The sequence below is a fragment of the Anabas testudineus genome, chromosome 18, assembly GCF_900324465.2.
Source record: "Anabas testudineus chromosome 18, fAnaTes1.2, whole genome shotgun sequence".
In the NCBI taxonomy this organism is placed as follows: domain Eukaryota; kingdom Metazoa; phylum Chordata; class Actinopteri; order Anabantiformes; family Anabantidae; genus Anabas; species Anabas testudineus.
The window spans coordinates 9,227,984-9,251,583 of NC_046627.1; the positions used below are offsets into that span (position 1 = coordinate 9,227,984).

The 23,600-nt window shown below is 36.2% G+C and overlaps 2 protein-coding genes and 1 long non-coding RNA gene across 6 annotated transcripts; all 3 read right to left on the reverse strand.

Moving 5' to 3' along the window:
* Positions 1–1,191: 1,191 nt before the first annotated feature.
* On the reverse strand, positions 1,192–4,481 carry LOC117152808 (low affinity immunoglobulin gamma Fc region receptor II-like). Its single transcript, XM_033326762.1, has 5 exons — positions 4,349–4,481; positions 4,011–4,271; positions 3,714–3,924; positions 1,543–1,702; positions 1,192–1,365 (listed from the first exon to the last, which is right to left on the reverse strand). The coding sequence occupies exons 1-5, from the start codon at positions 4,389–4,391 to the stop codon at positions 1,192–1,194; spliced, it is 849 nt and encodes a 282-aa protein (XP_033182653.1). The 5' UTR covers positions 4,392–4,481.
* Positions 4,482–4,491: 10 nt separating this feature from the next.
* Positions 4,492–14,962, reverse strand: LOC113168613 (low affinity immunoglobulin gamma Fc region receptor III-like). 4 transcript variants are annotated; one of them, XM_033326774.1, is made up of 11 exons: positions 14,716–14,962; positions 13,603–13,697; positions 13,404–13,480; positions 11,176–12,106; positions 10,689–10,946; positions 10,372–10,617; positions 10,107–10,226; positions 9,639–9,695; positions 8,487–8,552; positions 8,319–8,395; positions 4,492–4,698 (listed from the first exon to the last, which is right to left on the reverse strand). In XM_033326774.1, the coding sequence occupies exons 4-10, from the start codon at positions 11,285–11,287 to the stop codon at positions 8,319–8,321; spliced, it is 936 nt and encodes a 311-aa protein (XP_033182665.1). In that variant the 5' UTR covers positions 11,288–12,106; positions 13,404–13,480; positions 13,603–13,697; positions 14,716–14,962; the 3' UTR covers positions 4,492–4,698. The 4 variants fall into 4 exon arrangements, with proteins under 4 accessions (XP_033182665.1, XP_033182667.1, XP_033182664.1 ...); XM_033326776.1 differs by lacking the exon at positions 4,492–4,698 and adding an exon at positions 5,618–6,042; XM_033326773.1 differs by lacking the exon at positions 4,492–4,698 and adding an exon at positions 5,618–6,267.
* Positions 14,963–19,693: 4,731 nt separating this feature from the next.
* Positions 19,694–21,949, reverse strand: LOC113168633. Its single transcript, XR_003299499.1, has 4 exons — positions 21,905–21,949; positions 21,559–21,726; positions 19,918–19,983; positions 19,694–19,792 (listed from the first exon to the last, which is right to left on the reverse strand). It is a non-coding gene; the product is annotated as an uncharacterized LOC113168633 (long non-coding RNA).
* Between the last annotated feature and the right edge of the window lie 1,651 nt (positions 21,950–23,600).

Genomic DNA, 23,600 nt, shown 5'->3' on the forward strand with positions numbered 1-23,600 from the left:
AAAGACAGTTTGGGTTTTATTTTAATTTACATTGACTAATACTACACTATCACTTCTGCTCACTTACCACACAAACCTATGAAACTTGATGCGGCACTTCCCCATGAACCACCACAAGATGAACACTGGCACCTCACAGAAGACTCACTCAGCTTCATATTTTAAAGTGACATCAGATATTGTGTTTCATTTTCTCAGCTGTGCATTGTTCTGCACATGCAACATGCATTTAGTGAAAAAGTGCATTCTTATGTATTAGTTTGTTTTATTTTATATCCATTACTGATGCATTGCTAATTGTAAGGTTGTTTTCTGCTCAATTCCTGCAGCTGTGCCTCAGTTTGAAATCTACTCATGTCTTTTCATGTGTTTTGGTGGGAGGCTAATGATAAACAACAACAACAACAAGGTTTCAGCAAAGACAGTTAAATTAATGAGTATAACAATTCAAGGTACAAAAAAAATAATAATGTTAGAGTGTGTCATAACAGGAGCTTTAAAAAACTCTTAGTGAAGATTCTAGGTAAATAAGGCTCAAAGTTTACTGTCCCCATAAATCTCCAGACACTTGTATAAATGCATCACTTACAGATTTCTACATATATGTATACTGGTGCACCCATATGCATCTAAAACTGAAAAAGCTTGTGAATTGACTTTGCTGAACATAAAGTAACTCTTACTTCCTTATTTTGAATTGTATCTTGTTACTAAACACTAAGTGTAACTTTTTACTTTGAATTTTTTTTTTTACTTTAGTCTTTTAAAGCTCCTCCTTCAGTCAGATCTCTCTCTGAAACCCCGGGGAAACAGAAGAAATTTAAATCATACAAATCCTAGGTTCTCACTGCTGTACAAAATGTCTGTTACAGAAGTACATGTAAATATTTTTTTTATTATCATTGATTCATACTGCATATGTCTGTCAACAAATACTTGCTTCAATAGGGCAATTGCGAACTAGTGTAAAAGTATTTTTGGCAATAAACTTGAAGGAGAAGAAGCAAATGAAAGAGACAGAGGCCAAAATTGATGTAACCACTGAAAACTTTACATTACGTGACAAATGCTCTCATGTCATCATACCTCGCCGATTCTTCTCTAGAGTGTGTTCTGCTAGTGTCCGTGTTACTACTCAAGAGCAGAGACACCAGGAGACAGGCAGTTGCTCCGGGGGAGCTAGACCATGTCTTAGAAAGTTCTTAACTCATCAGAAGTACCAGCTGATCCTTCGTGCAAGGTGCGGTGAGAGCCTAACACGTCCTCCAGAAGCCTACTGGCATGAATGTCTTTGTCCAAATTGTGAGACATAGAAAGCCTGATGCCCTCCAGTGTTGACCTGTGCTCAGAGACTGCACAGCCTGACTGGTATTCCCCAGAGAACATTAAAATTCAACTTTGAAAAGAGTCTGGAGATGAGAGGAGAAGATTTTGCTGCCTGTAATGTCAAAGCATGACTGGTTTGGTGGTGGGCAAGTGATGGTCTGGGAAGAATGTCCTTGGAGGGCTGCACATACAGTACCATGTTATGACCAACAGTACCCTGACTGTTGTAAGGTACCGGGATGAAATCCTCATGGTGACTGTCACACTGGTGCAATGGGCCCTGGGTTCCTCCTGGTGCAGGACTGTCGAGCCTCGTGTCAACAATTTCAGGATGATGGCAGCAATGATGCCACTGGTTGGCCTCACGTCCCCTGACCTAAATATGATCCAGTACCTATTGGGCTTTATGTATAAGTAACACCACAGACTGTCCCGGAGCTCACTGAAGTCATGATCTGGGAGGAGATTCTACAGGATCTCACATCAATAGCATACTCAGACATTGTTGAGAGTATGTACAGGTATGTGAGGGTCGTACACACTTCTCAGTCAGTCCATGAGTCAGTGTTTTTGGTTTCTACTTACAGCTTTTTATGTCACGTTGCTCTAAACAAAAAAAAAAATGTACAATTTACATTAGTGAAGATTTTCAACTTTTTCAATTCATTTATCAAAATCTTATATGTTATTCATTAACTTTATTGGAAAAGTGCATTTGCAATCTGTCCAAGATTAGAAATTAAAATGGCATGTCTTGCTAAGTCATTCTAATGATCTAATCATCATTTTCTGGTTGAGAATACATTTTTATTTCTATTTAGTAACAATCAAGATATCTTACTAGGTGTTTGTGACATGGACCTGCATGTTTACAGGCTAAAGCTGTCTTAAAAGAAAAACCTGTCACTCTGTAATCCTGCACATCCATCCTTCTGACATGAACTTGAATTGGTCTTACCCTTTAGACTATAAAATTGATGATGTCTTCTGTGTTATAGTAAAAAGGTGAACTGGTACCAGCTGAGGGAAATGATATAACTGATCCTAAATTTAAACAATACAAAATGATGTCAGTGCTTTGTTCTGAAATAAAATTCATACATTGAAAGAGTTATATTTATATAGTACCAAATCACAACAAAAGTCATCTTAAGGCACTTTACAATATAAGGTTCAAGACCTTACAAAAATATCTATGTAAATATTTACATGGAAACCCAACAACCCCACTTGAGCAAGCACTAGAAAACAGTGGAGACTCTTTAACGGAAGAAACCCTTTGTATTCACTTCTGAGGGCCCCTTCAGCCACTATTGCCTGAGATTTTGTACTGTAGTTTTAATGTCAGAGGTTCCTATGACCATCCACACATAACAGAGACTGATGCCATTGGTATATAAATTTAGCATCTGTATCATGTTGGAAAGGTCAATGTTTTATACTTTAGAAATTGCAGTTTTGTGCAAAAACCCTTTGCAAACGAGGCTTTTGTGTTCCTAATAAAAGGCAGAAACATGACTTTATACTGTATGAGAATTATGTTACTTTGCTACTAAACAATAATGACAATGTCATTCACAAAAGTGAAACGTCTGCAAAAAGTTCAAAGACTTCATGATGAGGTTTATATTAATTTTGCCAACAGACAAAAAAAATAAAAAATCAGTGGTGGCACTTATATTCCCCAAAAACAACGTATATGTTATTTCAGTTTAGTTGTATAGATACATAATTTTTAGGAGACTGGGTGAGAGACTAATGGTTTGTGCTCCAACCTGTTTGACTTCTAGCTGAGCCTGATCCCTGCGTCAGTGTGGACACACAAAACACTACAGGAGTGAAGTAGAAGACAAATAACAGCATCGTTAGAAAACCAATACAAGAAGAGCTCCTGCCTTTTCTAGGATATTTCTTACTGCCAAAGTTATTTTTAATAAATTCTGCATGTTGCTTAAACATAAAGACTAACATGAAGTATAATGTTTTACTAATTAATTTTGGACACTTATGTTAATATGTTGTTTGTATTGGACAGTATAAATGACAGTGAAATTTAGATTTTACTGTATTTTAATTACCTCTTTTCCATTTAAAAAAATGAAGTAGCCCCACCACGAGCAGCAGAACCACCAGTAAAACAATGACGATTATCCATGGAGTGCAATATGAAGACGTTGGAAATGTCCCTTGTTTGTTATCTGGAATAGTAGAAAGTATTTTGCCTTATATTGTGACTTTAACATTAATTTTACAGTTAAAAGTTACCATGTCTTGCTTGAAGTCTATAGCAGATAAAAGAGAGCTATAAAGTCTAATGTAAAAATTTCACTTTTCAATCTTTCTTTGTCTCACCTCTGATGATCAACCTGCTCTCTGCTGATTCTCCAGCTCCAGAGATGCTGCACTTGTAGAGTCCTTCATCAGACTTAGAAACACTGTGGATGATCATGTTTCCTGTAGAGCTGTTATTGATGAAGACTCCATCTTTATGGAAATCAGCTGAGGACTTTGAGGAAGTCATCTTGTTTCTACAAGTCAGAGTTACAGCTTCTCCCTCCATCACAGGAAGAGCAGGAATTTCCAGGATCACTGAACCATCTGAACAACAAGGATGTAAAAGCTGATTTAATGATACACTCATGTTGACTTTATGACAAAATGTTGTTGTCATGATAAAAACTTACCAGTGACAGTGATGTTGACACTGTTGCTTCTTTTTCCACCTCCAGCCTCAAACCAGTATTCACCACTGTCGGGTAGATAAACATTTCTAATGGTGCAGGACGACCCTGTTGATGTTCTCTTATTAACGGCATTAGATATATGTATATTCCCATGTGATTCCCGAACAACTTCACAGTAAGAGACCCCCTCACAATAAAATGTTAGTGACTCATATACAAAGAACTGTGCTCTGTTTGGATGAATACGAAGAGAAGCTGCATCTGAAATAAAGAAAGAAAGAGATTAAGTAACATTGAACTTTTTTGATGTGTTCAGTGAGTAAATAACTTGTACTTACCGACTTCCTGATCATGTTTACTTAGCAGCAGTATCACAATCATCACTAAAGAGACAAAAAAAAAAGAGATGCTTATATGATCTAAGTGCCGATACAGATTTCTTTATACAGAAAAACACAAACTTCAGTGATATTTGGGACATAAATTAATAGAGACAGACTCAGTACTCACGCAGTTTGATACAGAGAGTTTTGACCTGCATGTTGTCTTGCTGCTGACTGAACATCAGACTGAAGTTTAATGTAGGTGCACAGAGGGGCCTCTTCTGTTTTTTAGATCACAATCTTTTTCTACTGTTATAGCAGAAATAATCTGGTGGATAAACATCAGTGGTTGGAGCAAAGCACAACTGTGGATTTAAAAAAAAAATTCGAACTAGCAGTAGACCATAGATTTTTTTTTACAGATATCAGTTAAAAATATGCTGCATCTACAGCCGTTACGCTGCATTTTGGTTTAAACCATAGCAGTATCTTAATAGAGGAGAATTGGTTCATGTCGTGCATCTCACAGTGGCACTGCACTGTTAAATTTGAAGAAGGCTAGCATTAGCAATTTAACACTAAACACCAAAACACTGATAAAAACATTATTTTCAATGCAAATTGTTTGTACAGTTTCAAGATTCAAGATTCAAGATTCAAAAAACTTTATTGATCCCAGAGGGAAATTGTTTTGCCTCATTACCATTGTTCTCAAAACAGACAGAAAGAAAAGGAACCACAACCAGGAAAGATCCAACACCAACATAAATACACAAACATAAATACACAATAACATCAATACTGAAAAACTCAATATATATACTGAATACGTAAATAGATAAATGAAATTGGGTCAATATATTTACAGCAAGTTTATGACAGTATCACTTCCCCCACCCCTTACAGAAGGGGCAAGGAATTGTACAGATTGATTGCCACAGGTAGAAAGGATCTCCTGTGGCGCTCTGTGGAGCACTTAATGTTTATCAGTCTCTGGCTGAACGTGCTCCTCTGTCCAGTCAACACACTGTGCAGTGGGTGGGAGGGATTGTCCAGGATTGAGAGGAGTTGGACAGCATCCTCCTCTCAGCTACAACATGTGGAGGGTCCAGCTCCACCCCCAGAACAGAGCCAGCCCTCCTAATCAGTTTGTTTAGTCTGTTAGTGTCTGACACCTTCATGTTGCTATGGACCTTTTTTGCTGGCCACAAATATTGAATTTTTTTAATTTATTTATTTTATTTTATTTTATTTTATTTATTTATTTTTTAAACCAAGGGGAGCAATAGTATATTTCTTTTTTTCAGTTTAAATTACACCTGTTGGACAAGTTGCCACACTGGAGACAAACGTAGTTGAGAATAAACCACAGAGTCTGTTCACAGAAGTGTAAAGTCTGATCAAAATGGAAAGAGTCAATAGACTCTACCGATGTTTTCATCTGACTTTGACTTTTGAGAGCATGATTTCTTTCTAACATTTGCAGGACACATTTGTTGAAGCTCAGAAAAATGTTAATAGAAAATACATTCTCTATTTCATAAAAATAGGATACAAAGCCACTAGTTACTGCCATTCTACACCAAATGTATGAAAATATGCAGACCTGTAATTAAACATGCAAATATTAACACATGGTAATGATTCAAACAAATCATGATGGGGTATGAACTTCTGCAGTACATGAGTACAAGTCTCAGTGTAAGGATCTGCAAAGACAGTAAAAATATATTTGTTTTGTCAGTGGTTGTGAGGGATGGTAGTGACATAAGTGAAAGCAGGGATCATGACAGTGGTGATTAAATGAGTTATTTGCTTTGTGTGAGCTTATTCTCCAGCTCCTGAGATGCTGCACTTGTACAGTCCTTCATCAGACTGGGAAACACTGTGGATGGTCATGTTTCCTGTAGATCTTCTTCTGATGAAGACTCCATCTTTAAACAGAAAATAATATTGCCTCATCGTAGATGCCTCCACTAACGAGTAAAGTAGTTTACCCGCATGTCAGTCCTGACTTATATTCTAATGAATGGATTTAAGTTCATCAACCTCAATCAAGGTGATGTTTGTGTCAGATATATCAGAATTCCTTCAAGGCATTTCTATAGCATTGATGACAACAGGACAAACATAAGGTCACAATCGACTTTTGATTTTTGCCCACTAAAATCTGTTCAGGTCACCTGTTGACCCAAGTGACAATTTGTGTTAGATTTTTATTGAATTCCCTCACGGCTCAACATGAGGTTACTGTGACTTTTGACCACCAGATTCTAAGTAGTTCATTATAGTTTCCAAGTGGAGAGTTCTGCCTAATTTGAAAGAATTCCCTCCGAGCATTCCTTAGATATCATGCTACTTAGCTCTTGCTTCAGCAGAGATATAAATAAGAGCATCACAAACAAATGTATCTATGTATTATTAAACAATACTACGACTACTACTACTACTACTACTACTACTACTAATAATAATAATAATAATAATAATAATAGTAATAATAATGGATAAGGTTCCGTAGAGAGCTTGAGTGTTAATTCTTCAAACCCACTTTAGGAGAGGACCAGAAAGCTGTGTATGGTTTAATTATCTAGGATAACAGTGCCCTCTTGTGGTTGTTAACTACTAAAACAATGGAAACCCACTGTCTGTCTTTAAGGTGAAGACACACATTTTTGTCTGGCAGCCAGTTTGAAGACACTCACTGACGTAATGCATTCCCTGGACGCTATTGTCCAGGGAATTGTTTACTTAAAAACAATAATCTACTAATCTACCAAAACTGATAGTCTTAAAAGTCTCAAAATAGTCTTGACCCCAAAGTTGCTCTTTGAACGCCCTTCTCAAAAATGTCCTCAGTCCAGTTGTTAAACAATGATGCCCGTCCCCACAATAATAGCCATGCAAACACATGCACACAGAGAGTTTCTATTCAATCTGGCAGAATAAATGATTCTGTAAAGTATTTAAAAATACCCTCATACTCTACATCCAATCACCAGAAAACATCAGACTAGATAATCTTTTTCCTCACACTCTGAGAGTCAGTAGCACTGAGGAAAGTTCTCAACTAATCTAGCAATAAATAAGCCCAGATCAGTGGAGGGCGTCCTTCTGGAGTAAGTCAGTGTGATGACCATGACTGTGATTTATCAGATCACCTTTCATACAGAAAATAAAGAGAAAATTGTTTTATATATATATATATATATATTTTTTTTTTTTTTTTTTTTTTTTTTTGTAAATGTCTATGTATACATTTAATTATTTATTTCATCACAGGTGTGGGGGGAAAGGAAGCTTGGAAATGTGACAAACAGAAAGATTACATTTTTTTAGATTAGACTATATTAGTTTTCTCCTTTCATCAGGACTCTTGCAGATACCCATCAAACATGAGACGTGCTGCATCAGGTTCACAGAAATATCCCTTTGTAGACCACAAAGAAGTAAGGCAGTGTGTTTCAGGTTATATTGAGTAACACTATTAAGTTAGAGGTTCACCACAGCGAGTCTATTTAAAAGCCACAGCAGCTCTTTGCTTGTAAATTGTATTTTTACATGTGTGAGCAGACACGCTGCTAAATTTGTTTAACTGGTAGAAATAGAGTTGAAAGAGACATGTTCATTACTTAGTCAAACAGCTAACTTTAAACGTATTTCATTTAATCTAAATTCAGTGTTTACTTTCTACACAAAATGTAAACTTGGACAGGTATAACTGTGCATCACTCATATTTTGCACCAAAAACATATGGATTTGAAATAGCTTCTTAAGTGCTGTCTTACTTTCCAATCAGATCATGGTTATTAATTTAGAAATGCTGAAGATAACTGTGCTTTAAAGCTTCTGCTTCAGTCAGTTCTCACTTAAATCTGTAAAAAACAAAACAAGCAGTTTTGCAATCATAATAGTTACCTTGAGTTTCTAGTTATATAAAGCAGTCCATCTCATTTGGCATGAGTTACTTTTTATTGTTCTGACCTATTGGATTGTAGAATACAAGGCATCTTCTGTCAATGGTAGGTTGGTAACAGCCAGGGAAGCTGGTACAGCTGGTTCTACATAAAAGAAGAGAAGGAAAGAAAGATTATGATAGCATGTTTCCAAAATAGTTATGCACTAACTAGTTACCATTTTTAATGAACTCACCAAGTTGTTGAGTATCATCCAGGCTCAACGTATAGTAAACTGCTCTAGATGTTGATTTGTTTTCATCTGATAATGACAGAGATCGTAGATTTTAGCTAGCAGCATAATAACAAAATAATTGATTAAAAGTACCCATATTGTTGTAAATAGGTAATTTTTGAGCACATATGTGACTCATACAGACACACACCACGCATCCCCTTGTTATTGTACTATATATATATATATATATATATATATAAACCCTGAATAATACATGCAAAGTTATGATGTATTCTTGAGTCTCAGGGACCCAGCGACTGTTCAGACTTGATCCAAACACCACGAATGACACTTGCAGCTTGCACTTGTTTTTTCTGGCTGCAGCAAACACGTTCTGAAAAAAAAAAAACTCAACTACAGCAGCGGAGCGCAAAGCACGGACCCTGCTCACCTTTAAGATTTATGGACATACTGAGAACCTGAGCCGTCTGTGTCTCGACTTTTAATTGGGTCCACCCCAATGAGTCACAGATGACAGCACAAATACAGGTATACAATTTTTTTTTTTTTTTTGTGTGTGTGTCAGGTGGAGATGCTGAAACGTCTTTTTAACATAAAGATATTTGTTACATATAACATATAAGGTGTAGTAACCTGCTTATGCTTGTAACACCATAGTCATATTTCAAGAACTGTTGTTGGCATAAACAAATATGGTCATATATGTCTAAACCAAATAATTTATTTGAACAATTTGAGCTATTTCACCGAAAACGTACAGTAGATATTACTCAAAATACTTTGCAACAGCATAAATCGCTCCACATGTCGCACTTGAATTGATTGACTCTTCATAATGTGAAAAGAAGAATGTAAAAAAATAGTAATATATACAACTATTTATTTTAGTATTTGGATTTTTATTACATACTATTTATGATTTAATTTTAATTTACAGAGTAGAGCAGAGGACCTGTCTAATTTAATACATTGTTAATGCACTGAAAAAACACTAAAGTTAATAAAAAGGCTTTTAAATTTTGTTTCTAAATTTTTATTCTCTGATTTGTCTGAAGGATTTTGTAAACTGACTTTTTGTGTTTTTAATAAGAAGAATTGTCATGAATAATGTGTCAATACCAGTTAACTTAAAATGATTGGTTTTCTCACCTGTTTGATTTGCAGCCGAGCCTGATCCAGATCTCAGTGTAGACATGTAAAACATTACTGTAGGACAGGAAAAATAACAGCATCAATAAATAAATAGATAAATAAAATGTCTTGATTCTCCTTGATTCTGAAGTTTCACTCATAAACAGGTAAATCAGAACCAGTTTCATTAAATTGTGCTCCAAAAATAATTTTTGTAGCAACTACTTGCTGTGGACAATTACATGAAAACCTAGTTATACAATACAGTAAGTAGTAGTATATAGTATTTATAACACAAAAAAGGTTGTTCTATCATTGCGAAAAATCCAAAGTATTTTGCATTAAGTAAAGAATTCTGCTGTTGATTGGTTAAAATTTAAATTCATGCTTGTAAGGATCCACCCATCCACGCTGTGACTGACATGAGTTAATATCTAAAATAACAAATATTTGGCTAAAATGTATTTTTAATTTTATTTTATTTACCTCTGTGCCAGTAACCTTTGACAACTTGAAGTAGCCCCACCAACACCAGCAGAACCAGCAATAAGACTGTGGCAATGATCCATGGGGAGGAACTGGAAGAGGGAGTCTCTTTTTGACCATCTGAAATGTATATAGACAAAAAATATACCTTATAATGTGCAGTGACTTATTTTTATTTTGACAAATATGTTACTCAAAGTCTATATCTAGTGCAATGGTTGTCCTTTTAATCACATGTATGTATAACCTCAAACCTGTGTCTCACCTCTGATGATCAACCTGCTCTCTGCTGATTCTCCAGCTCCAGGGATGCTGCACTTGTAGAGTCCTTCATCAGACTTAGAAACACTGTGGAAGATTTTGTTTCCTGTAGAGCTGCTATTGATGAAGACTCCATAATTATAGAAATCAGCTGAGGTCTGTGAGGAAGTCGTCTTGTTTCTACAAGTCAGAGTTACAGCTTCTCCCTCCATCACAGGAAGAGCAGGAATTTCCAGGATCACTGAACCAGCTGAACAACAAGGATGTAAAAGCTGATTTAATGTTGAATTTATGACAAATGTTGTCATGATAAAAACTTACCAGTGACAACAATGTCAACACTATTGCTTCTTTCACCCCCTCCAGCATTAAACCAGTATTCACCACTGTCAGCTGGATAAGTCATTATGGTGCAGGACGACCCTGTTGATGTTCTCCTATTAGTTTTATTACATGACTCTATTTTTCCTTTGGACTTATGTTCAACATCACAATAAGAGACCCCCTCACAATGAAAGGTTATTGAATCATATACAAAGAACTGTGCTCTGTTTGGTTTGATAAGAAAAGAAGCTGCATCTGGAACAAAGAAAAAGAAAGAGTCATAAAACAGCTGGAATATATTTTTAAAATAAATGAACAAAAGTAATATTGATCCACTACAAATTCACAAATGGCAGCATGATTTCATTTCTGAACTTCCAGTGATGAAGTTGGACCGACAGAATAAGACAAACGTATTTTGCTATTTTTGACTTGTTACAAATATGCAACAAAAAACTCAGTAAAAAAACAAACTGCTACTTACTAACGTTCTGATTATGTTCACACAGCAGAAACATCAAAATCATCACTAAAGACACAAAAGAAGAAAAAGAGATGTTTATAAGATCTAACTGTTGATACATAAAACACAACATTGCAGCTGAAAGTTTGTACTATAAAATAACAGACGGACTCAGTACTCACGCAGTTTGATACAGAGAGCTGTGACCTCCATGTTGTCTTGCTGTTGACTGAACATCAGACTGAAGTGTAATGTATTTTTTCAGAGGCGTTTTGCAATCATATTTGCTAAACAAACTAATCAAGAGGGATGGCTTTGTTCTGGGGGGTGGAGCTGAAAGGAGATGGCGTCCAAACGCCTCTAAATCCTGGACAATCCCTCCCATCATTCCCCACTGTAACCGGCAAAACAATTTCTCTCTGGGATTAAAAACGTTTTTTGAAACTTGAAATAAAATTAATTAATCGTCATGACTCTCATTGGGCTCCTTAACAGTGTAATAACTGTTGTATATAACATACAGTGTATTTACACTGGAAACCATGATTTCCCACTGTCATGTCCTAAACACAAAAGTCAGGCTGACATTCTGAGGAGTATTAAAAATGTAACTCTGCAGAAAGATAGAGGCTAAAAGTGTCTGACAGATTAAACTGGAACTGGTCAAATGTAAAGTTGTGTACAGAAATACATGTGCAAGTATGTAACTATGTGTAAGTTTTGACACCATAACCGTGAATTGTGGAGGTTGTTCCAACTGTAAATTAATTTAAAATGACACCTAGATGCTCTTTGCTGCATCGTGGAAGACTTTTTATTCTTAACCTGATTTCAGTGGAGGCTGCTCCTGAGCTCCTTCCAGTGTGTGGATATGTTGCCAAGACATCAAGGTCAACATGACTTTGGTAGAACCAACAGATCCATGATCACGTCATCTCTCTAACCTGGTAATCTGTGTTCAGAGAACAGATTTCACACATGAACCCATTCATTGAAAGCCATCAGACCAAAGACCCTTTATCTTCACAGTCTTTGAGGTGAGTTTTTTCAAAACTTCAAACAGGAAAGCATGTGTTTTGCACAGAGACAAAGAGGGCTCACTCTTTTTTTTTTTTTTTTTTTTTTGAAGAGAAAACACTTAACATCAAACTAAATACAAATGTACCACAAGACATTTCTGTCAGGGCTGTTAAACACGAGACATGCTTCATGAGGTTCAGAGGACTACCACATTGTTCACAACAAAGTGGTAAGACAGAGTGTTTCAGATAAAATAAACCATACGAAGGTAGACGTTGACCGCCACAAGTATATTTAAAAGCCACAGAGGCTCTTTATGTGTGAACTAAATTCTTACACGTGTGAACACATGATGGAAACAGTTGGTTTACCTGGTAGAAACTGGGTTCTAATCCTCTGGTTAGTTAAAGGAATCATATTGATTCCTTCTAATAGTTACTTTCTAAATTGTGCTGACATGTTAATTGTAACAAATGTGGTGTTAGTAGATCTAAATAAAATGTCACGCACGTCAAATGGTCAAAACCAGATTATTATTAGAAAGATACCGAAAATGGGCAGCGAGGAAAGAAAAGCAGAAATGCAGACACAGCTGTGGAAGGTTTTGACAGAAAAAAACAGATTAACTGAACTACAGAGTCAATGCATGAGCATGAATAAGAGATAGTAACCTAGAAAAGTAATAACAAAAACACATTTTAAACTAAGGTATAAAGTGACAACAACTACCAGAACGAGCAGGCAAAATCACTTGTAGGAAGAGGTACAAAGTCCATAGTCAGGGTGCTGATCAGGGAAAGAGAGCAGAGGTCCAAAACACCAGGTGGGGTCAATTCCCGAAAGGGCATGGGGCAAGGAAAAGGCAAGATTCAAAAAACAGGGTCGACACACAAGAGCAGGACACAAATAATCAGGGTAATTAGTGAAGCGACAACAACACGGTAGGGAACGGGTAGAAAACCACAATGAAAGCAGAAAGACAGGAAGTGAAGCCGAGATCATGACATTGATTTATATGTCATGATCACAATTTGCCATTTGTGATATTGATATTGTGATTGGTGCTTCGGACCTAAAAATTTTTAAAACTAAATAATATGGATGTTGCCAACTGCAGCTATTAACAATTAAAAGTTCAAGTGCACATTTTCAAGACCCCTCATGAACACATAAAACTAACTCAAGTTCCCGGTGACATGAAACCATCTGTTATTGTTTATTGTTCTTACCTACTGGATTGTAGAATAGAAAACATCCTCTGGTAAAGGTGGACTGGTACCATCCAAATAACCTGATGCAGCTGGTTCTACATAAAACAAGATTATGTTACCATGATGCCAAATCACAACATGTTTCATTTACTTTAAATTGACATTTTCATTAATCACATCATCAGTCACCATTCAATTGGGTTTTTAATAAACTTACCAAGCTATGGAGTATTATGCAGGTCCAACATGTAGTTAACAGGTCTACATGATGATTCATCCTCATCTAATAAAAACTGAGACCGTGAAGGTTTGCTGGCACAACCACACAAACACATTTAAGGTTATTTTAGAATATTTGTTCCCATCAATGTGTCTCATTGTTTCCATCAGGACAAATTTGACATTTCTGGTTCATGTGTCTTGACTTATCTAATACAAATCAAGCCACAAAGCCTCAACATCTTGCTGTATGTAGCTGACATATAAAAAATAATGAAACAATATTAAACAAGCTTAATGTTTACAGTGTAGTACTGAAGCTTGTAACACATGTGTAGTCATCATTTCCATCTGTTGCTTCTGTTGTTAGTATTATTGTAAAAAATGGGACATTTCCATGTAAACGATCTATTGGGGACATTTGAACCATTTTAGCCAAAATTTATGTAGATATTACTTAAAATACATTCGGGCGTAGTGCTTGTTGGGATAGTTGTGAAGTAAAATTAAAACAACACTAACAGGCGAGGTACTATACTTGTACTGATCTTTTTTTATTACTACAGCATACGCTTCTGTGCTTGTAGAAGATGATTCAACACTTGAGCAGATTGAAAAATAAGTCAGCAGTGTAGGAGACATATCATCAAGACATAAAAAAATTGCTATATACACTATTTATTTTAATATTAAGATTATTATTCCAAGTGTTTATGATCTGACTTTTCTGTAAATGTGTAGAGGGTCTGTGTCATTTAACACGTCATAAAACCATCAAATTTGAGTATTTGTGTATGTATTTGTTTCCTAATGAAAATGTCAGCCTGCTCTCTGCGGATTCTCCAGCTCCAGGGATGTTGCACTTATAGAGTCCTTCATCAGACTTGGAAACACTGCTGATTATCATGTTTCCTATAGAACTGCTACTGATCAAGACTCCATAATGATAAAAATGAGCTGAGGTCTGTGAGGAAGTCGTCTTGTTTCTACATCTCAGAGTTGCAGTTTCTCCCTCCATCACAGGAAGAGCAGGAATTTCCAGGAGGAAGCTGATATTGATACACTCATGTTGAGATTATGACAAAATGTTAAAGATATCATAAAAACTTACCAGTGACAGTGATGATGACACTCTTGCTTCCCCCCCCCCCTCCAGCATCAAACCAGCATTTTCCACTGTCCACTGTTTCCCACTGGGGCAGGACGAACCTGTTGATGTTCTGTTCTTAGTTTTATTACATGAGGATATTTTTCCTTTGTGGAAATGTTCAATTTTACAATAAGAAACAGCTTCACAGTAAAAGGTCAGGGTCTCATGTAGAAAGAATTGTGCTCTGTTTGGATTAATACAAAGGGAAGCTGCATCTGCAACAAAGGAAAAGACAAAGATTCACAAAACAACTGTAACATATATTTTTTTAAATAACAGGACCAAAGAAATGAGCATGATTCCTATGTTAGACCATAAAACAACAGCAACAACATCTTCTTCAAAATCAGTGCTATACTTACAAACTTTCCGATCATGTTCACACAGCAGCAACATCACAATCATCACTAAAGAGACAAAAGAAAAGATCGTGATACAGATTGTTGGTACAGAAATAAAACAATGTTTCAGCAAGTTTGTATGGTGAAGTAACAGAGACAGACTCAGTACTCACGCAGTTTGATGCAGAGAGCTGTGACCTCCATGTTGACTTACTGCCAACCAACTGAACATCAGACTGAAGTGTAATGTAGGAGGACAGAGGGGCCTCTTCCTGTTTCTTACCTCTGCCATGATGTGATCTGCAGTTGTAGCAGAAATACTCTGGTGGTTAAACATCAGTGGGTGAAGCAAAGCACAACTGTCGACTTAAAAATAAAAATTGAAATGACTAGTTGACCAAAATGTTTTACAGGTGTCAGATGTAAAAATATACCACGTTTACAACCTTTGTGTTACCCTATAGCTCAAACCACTGCTGTATGTTGAGAGAATAGTTCATGTCTGTATAGTAACCACCTCCCTATGACACTGCTAACACACTGATGTTTGACAGGTTTTATGACATTCCTCTATCTTTCAACCCCTTCAACACTAGTCAAAGACTTTAACTGCAGTTTAATCTCAAAACATTTGCAGACAAAGGACATTTGATGTCGCCACATTGGAGATAAATATAATGCATCATAAGTCACATGTGTGTCCACACTGGTCACAGAGGTGTAGAGGTGTTAAATGTTCGGTCAAAGTAGAAAGTCAACTGATGTTTTCAAAGGATGATGTGTTATATGTTACTACAGTAAAGCAGTAATGTTTCCCACAGTAAAGCAGTCCCTCCATCAGCAGAGCCAATATCAATACAATAAACAGTTTTGAAAATGAGGACGACATGACATCAGTGGTTTGAGGGAGGTTGAACCTCTGTCATATGTACATGCTCTCATATGTCATTGGTGCTTAAAGGTGTTGTTTGTTTGTGTTGTTTGCTTTGAATGTGCGAATTGGTTTCTCACACAGTGTGTATGGTCAGACCGTTTAATGCGAAGTGTGAGCCTTACCAAATCATGTCCTATCAGTTTAATTTGACACAGGTGAACTCCATTTCAAGAACTAGAACAACAATCTGATTAATTGTGCCAAATTCCATTTATTTACATTTATTACAGAAAGGGAATATAATAATGTGATGAGGTCCAGTGATGTCACAGCTGAAGCGGGGTGACTGATGTGGGTTGAGGTCATAATGAGAGCAGCAGGGTGAACCTGGAAGTGAGGAGTTGGTGATGTGATGATGAACCGAAAGGGGAGTAGAGGTGAGAGGTGGATGATGTCACCATCCAAGATGGCCGGTGCAGATTGGAGAGCACATGGAGCTGGGAGAAACAGGTGGAAACACAAACTCCTGGGGCACAAAGCAAAAACCTTATGGCTGGTTATAAATGTGTGCAAAGTCAGTGTAGAAGCACTAAATTCAAACACTCTGATATCCACAATCCAAAACTTAGTGAAAAGACCATTGAGGAGTCTTACACAGAAAAGGCTGTTCCAATAGGTGATAGGTAGGGAAGATCCAAGAACCGAGTAGAGGGGATGATCCGAGGTCATACACAGTGAGTTCCAAACATGGAGAGAGGGTGAGGTAAAGGAGAAACTGGAAGAAGTCAGGCAGAGACAGGTTTCGTTTCAGATGAGCAGTCCAAAGATAAACGCAGGGATAGTTTTGCTCTGAGGTCAACGTGAGACAATCTGGCAACAGGACACCGACAGACCTAAGTACAAAAGGGACAGAGGAGACACAGGTGCAATATACAATCAATATACAATCAGCAGTTCACCTGATATAGGAGAGAGAAAAACAGGAAATCAGGGTCAGGCAGGCTCCTGGAGCTGGAATCATGACCCATTTGTAAACATTTTGAAAACTAATATTTTCCTTTGGTGGTGAATAATTGTGATTATGGAGTACTTATTGTAGATTAAATAAAACTATGTTACACTTGTTGATGTATGCATGTGATAGGCATAATAGTAGCTGGCATCTATCACACTAAGACATTAAACTATCACATCTATCACACTAAGACATTAAACTGCAAAAAATGTGATGGTCTGACAGAAGTCAGTGAACAGATGATATACTGGCATTAAAGACTATGACTGTAATTTATCTGCTGGGGAATATTAGATATCAGATCACATTTTATGCAGAACACATAAAAAATAAAGAGAAAATAGATCAGTTTTTGTGTTTGTTTTTGTAATACTAACGTAGACCACAGGGGCGCATCACTGCACCATGTTTTAAACAGCAAGGGGGTCTCAATTCAGACTGTGAATAGGTTTATCAGCCTTTTCTTCAAGTAATCTGTACATAGTTTGTACATCATAAACACATTGAGATTTTAAATAAAGGAAAACCAAAAAAAAAAAAAAAAAAATAGTAATGAAAATGACTCTAACATGTTTTAAAAGAAAAAAAGGAAACTTTAAAATAAAGAGAAAAATAAAAAATTCTACCAGGACGTTTGTAGTTAAACATGAGACATGCTACATGAGGTTCACACTGTTGACCACAAAAGAGTGAAGCAGCATGTTCCACATTAAATAAAGTAACAATAATACGTTAGAAGAGTTCACCTCAGCCAGTCTATTTGAAAGCCACAGCAGCTTTGTGCTTTCGAACTCTATTTTCACATGTGAACAGATGCTGTGAAAAGTTTTTTTTTTTAACTGGTAGAAATCAACTCCTCTGAAAAAGATATAATTAAAAATAATATAATAATATAATTTAGCAGGTCCAAGAGAAAAAAAAATGTACACAGTTTTCACTTCAAATGTACTTTACAGCATTAAATGCTAATTTTCCGTAAAAATCTATGGACACGTGCATAAAAGCATCATTCATACTTTGTAGTAAACACATATGATAAATGCAAATAGTCTGCACTTACAGTGGCACCTGCAAATCGTTCATTGTTATCTGAATCTATTCTGTTGTGGACTTGCTTTGGTGTTTTGGTCCGTTGTCCTGAAGCATCACCCAACTTCTACCGATTTTTAGCTGACGTACAAACATTTTCATATTATCCTGAATAAATTATTGACACACTTAGCAAACAATGTTTTCCTCAATTACTGCAAGCTGGCCAGGCCCTGATGCAGCAAAGCAGGTCCAAATCATGATGTTTCCTCCACCATACTTTACGATTAAGATTATATTTTAATGATTGCATGCTGTGCTGTTCTCTCCAAATAGTTAAATCTTAGTTTTGTCAGTCCACAAAACATTTTGCCAATATCACTGTGAATTGTCAATGTGCTCTTTGGATCATTTTGACAGGCTGTCCACTTCTTGGTGTAGCCACAATGCTAAAGTGTCTTCATTTGTTCGCCTAACTACAAACTGGTGAGGTCTTTGAAATCACTTTGTAACCCTTTACAGCTTCATGTCAATCAGCAGTATTTGATTGCAGATCATCTGAAAGCTCCTTTAGTAAGGAATGACTCACAGGAGCATTTTCGTCTCGTCTCTCGTCAGAGCAAATTAAAAACTTTTGAGTAGTTTCTTTCAAAGTAGCTCTAATCCACAACTCCAAACTAATTACCTTAACAAGCTGCTACACATCACTGCATTTAGCTTTTGTGAGCTAATTTTTTCACATACTTTTCCACTAGCGCTATGAGGGTTGTATAATTGTCGTCAGTGAAGACATAAAAGATCAGAATGTTTGTGTATTATTTTGGGCACATATATTTAGTAATACTCTTAGACAAAGATCAGATCAAAGTTTAATGCAGAACATCATGAAATTCCAAAGGGTTCACATACTTTTTTTCTTGTCACTATATGTATTTTATTTTTACTAACTGGAACTCAGTGCTTAAACACTGCTTCTCATTCACCCATTCGCACACAGTGGAGCTGCCACGCAGAATTGAAGCACCCGTCCAACAATTGGTAGATGACTGCACACCAGAGGACATGGCTGCCCTTATGGGTTTCAAATAGCTGTCTTAAACTGTGTTTTTAAAGCTCCTCCTCAGCTCTCAATCAAAATCCTGAAAGACACAGAAAATGTACAAAAAATAACTAAAACAAATTACAGCTTGTCACTTCGCTGCAGAATTAGATTTGCACGACTTTTGTTCCAAACTTGACTCCATCATACAACAGATAAAGAGAACTAAAGACCAACAACAATCTTGTGGTAGACTGATATAATAGTACTTGGAGACATTGATTTATGCAACTATTAAAACCTTTTGCTAACACATTGATTTCTTCATTAAACTAACCTACATGGCTGTCAAACGATAGTCACACATCACAGTTATATTAAATTCTATCAAGTATCTGCATGTCATGTTGAGGGATTTTAATGGTTGGTTTCTGATTTCTGCACATATGTTGACTTCTATGTTGTAATTGTCATTTGCCAACTGTGAAAACTACAATATTTTGAACTTGGTGCTTGGAACATGAACTTGTCTGAGAAGTAAGCAATTATGTATGTTTGTTACTAGCTAAGGTTATTTAACATAAGAAAACATAAAATCCAAATCCTCAACACCACTTTTGCAATCATACAACTACCTCGAGTTCCCAGTCATATGAATTCTTCCAGCTCATATGCAGAATAGAAGTCTTCTTCTGTTACAGACAGGTTGGTACCAGCCAAGGGACCTGATACCACTGGTTCTACATTAAAACAGATTAAGTGATCATGCTGCCAAAATAAAACACACTTTTTATTTACTTTAAATCTAGAATGATCCTTTTCATCAACAACAGATAGCAATTAAATGGGTTTTTAATAAACTCACCAAGCTGCTGAGTATTATCAACGCAGAACATGTTAAAAACGGGTCTACGTGATGATTCATCCTCACCTGGTGAAGACAGACGTTGAAAGTAAGCAGGCACACAAACAGCAACATGAAAACCGATGCTCTAAGATGGTCTGAATATACTTACACGTTAAATAGCAATAAAATATTCTAGAACAAACCCATGAAACAGGAACAAACTCTAACTAATTTGAACCTAAAAAGGGAATTCTACAGTAGTACTATATGGTAGTGTTTTTAACTCTGACATAAATGAGATACTAGTTCTAGCAGACTTTCTGAATAGCAAGAATATTCTGTCAACATGTTCCACAGTTGTTACGTATAGGCACTAAAAGCGGCTTCACCTTGCTTGGTTCTGATTCTGAGAACAACAAGTATGCCCTTCCCAGTTGCTCTCAAATGTCTTGAAATCTAATAATGGATAATAACTTGCAGACAACTTCAGGCTTCATATATCATTCCTGAAATGTGTTGTTTTGGCATATGGTAAGCCAGAACATATGATAGGAGAACACAAAGGATTAATAATAATAATAATAATTATTATAATAATAATAAAGTGAGAGGTGAGACCCAGAAAGATTTAAAGATTTAAATAAAATATAATTTAAACGTACATGTGATGTAAATGACATGGTCATTTAAAGTTGTGTGCTATTGGTAAATGTGTAATAGAAGATGTTGTACTGTAGGATTCAATAATCTGAGCTGGAGGAAGCATGTATGTGTTGAAATACAGGGGTTCAAGAATAGACCCTTGAGGAACACTACTTGTAATTTAAAATACCAACACTTAAAAATCCGTGTCAACAGTGTTAAATTCAGAACTGAGATCCAACAAAACCAGAACTTTCTGAGGAACCATAAAACAGGCAGGTGTGATTTAAGACTTTAGTTTGTAAAGTCTCAGAACTGTGACATAGATGGAAACAGTCCCACATTTGGAACAGTGTATACAGGTTAGCAGCTAGCACACAACTTCTACTTTAAGGTTCACATGTACTCGAAAAAAGACCCAAGATTTGGGACTCATTTTTTGAGGGGGTTGGCCACAGGAGCAGTATCTGATCTGGTGTGTAACTTGGTGAAACCACAGCATCAGACCTACAGTAAGAGAATGGTGTCCTGTGCCCTCAGGGCCTAGAGGCTGACCAGAACGTCTGAGCATAGCCTTTTTCAGGATCATGTGAACTTGAGGTTGCAGACAAGGCCTGTACCAAATATTATATGCATATGTAGAAAACCAGAACAGTGATGTGTTGCTTTTAGCTTAAAAAGTTTAACTTAAAAATTGACAAAATCGGATTTAGTTTCATTAAATTAGAACAAATAATTTTCTTTGGCAACAACTTTCTTTGGACCATTAAATAAAAAGCTAGTAAAATTTGAACCAACAGTTAGAATGAACCCAAATAATGTTTAAGAATGCTAATACACACAAAAAACATTCTGCTGCTCAGAAACTTGTTTGTTGAAACTTGTTGAAACTTCCCCTTCTTTAAAATTAAATTGACAGCTTTGTTGGACCCACCTATTCACACTGTGAAACTATTAATCTTATGTGAAAAATAATTATCAAATAAATATGTATATGTTTTACTTTGTTGTGTTTACCTCTGTGCCAGAAGCCTTTCACAAAGTAAAGTAGTCCCATCAACACCAGCAGAACAAGCAGTACAATTAGGACAATGATCCATGGGGTGGAAATGGATGATGAAGTAACCGTCTTTGTGGTGAAGGGAGTAACAGCCTCCTTAGAAGAGGGAACATCTTTTTGACTACCTGAAATGAAAATCATTAAAATATCATTGTAATGTTCAATGACTCTCACAACATTTTAACATTACTTTGACCATTATCTAATAATATTGTGTTGTTCACAGTCAATATCTAGAATTACAGTGGTCATTTACATCAAAAGTACATTTAAATTCTATTTTAAAATCTTTCTGGGTCTCACCTCTCGTAGTCAACCAGCTCTCTGCTGATTCTCCAGCTCCAGAGATGCTGCACTTGTAGAGTCCTTCATCAGACTTGGAAACATTGTGGATAATCATGTTTCCTGTTGAGCTGCTATTTATTAAAATTCCATAATTATAGAAATCAGCTGAGGTCTGTGAGGAAGTCATCTTGTTTCTACATCTCAGAGTTACAGTTTCTCCCTCCATCACAGGGAGAGCAGGAATTTCCAGGATCACTGAACCATCTGAACAACAAGGATGTAAAAGCTGATTTAATGAAACACTCATTTTGAGTTTATGACAAAATGTTGTTGACTTGATAAAAACTTACCAGTGACAACAATGTTGACACTTTTGCTTCTTTCCCCCCCTTCATCCTCAAACCAGTATTTTCCACTGTCATCTACATAAACATTTGTAAAGGTGCAGGATGACCCTGTTGATGTTCTCTTATTAGTTTTATTACATGTGGGTATTTTTCTATTGGGTGCATGCACAACTTCACAATAAGAGACCCCCTCACATTTAAAATGTCAGGGAATCATATTCAAAGAACTGTTCTCTGTTTGGATGAATACGAAGAGAAACTGCATCTGCAACAAAGAAAATAAAACAGAACCAAAAGAATATATGTGTATATAAATACAAATTTATCAATTTGTACTGATCCAGTACAAATTGATAAAAGTCTGCATGATTTCTGTGAATTCTGTGATAATTGATTTAAAGTGTTCCAATCAGAAATGACTGGGTCACCTGAACAAGAAAAAAACAAATTTTCGTGATTCTAACTTCTTTTTTGATAAACAAATAAACAAATGAACAGCCAACTGTGAAAAACTCAGCGAATAAATAGCTGGTACTTACAAACTTTCTGATCATGTTCACACAGCAACATCATCACAATTATTACTATAGAGACAAAAGAAAAAAGCAACACATGATTATAACATCTTAGTGCTGAAAAAAAAAACAACTAAAAGTTTTTACTATAAAGTAACAGAAACAGACTCAGTACTCACGCAGTTTGATGCAGAGAGCTGTGACCTCCATGTTGTCTTGCTGCTGACTGAACATCAGACTGAAGTGTAATGTAGGTGCACGGAGGGGCCTCTTCCTGTTTCTTACTTCTGCTGTTAATATGCTGATTTTTTTTTTTAGATCAGAAACTTTCTCTACTGTTGTAGTAGAAATAATCTGGTTGTTAAACATGTGTGGGTGGAGAGAAAGCACTACTGTGGACTTAAAAATATAAATGAACACACCAGTTGGGCATAACAGTTTTACAGTTACCAGAGTTTAAAATATACCACGTCTACTGCCGCTATGCTGCATTTTAGTTGAAACCACAGCAGTAAGTTGAGAGAATGTTTCATGTCTGTATCTGCTAACACACTGATGTCAGGCAGGTTTAATGATTTCCATATATTTCTTCCATAGGTTATTAGCATGCTAATAGCCTATGGAATTAATTAGCATTAGCAAACTAAAAATGGTTCTAATCAAAAATTAGATTAGTTTTATTTGACAAAATTAAATGTTTTCCTCATAGTCACACTTAAAGTCCTCTGTGAAACCTGAAATGGCACTGTTAACCCCAAAGCCATTTCTTTATGCATATGAATAGCTGATTTCAAGATTGTAGAAAGTTTCCATCAATGTACTTTTTTTTTTTTAAATAGCTTTACTTTCTTT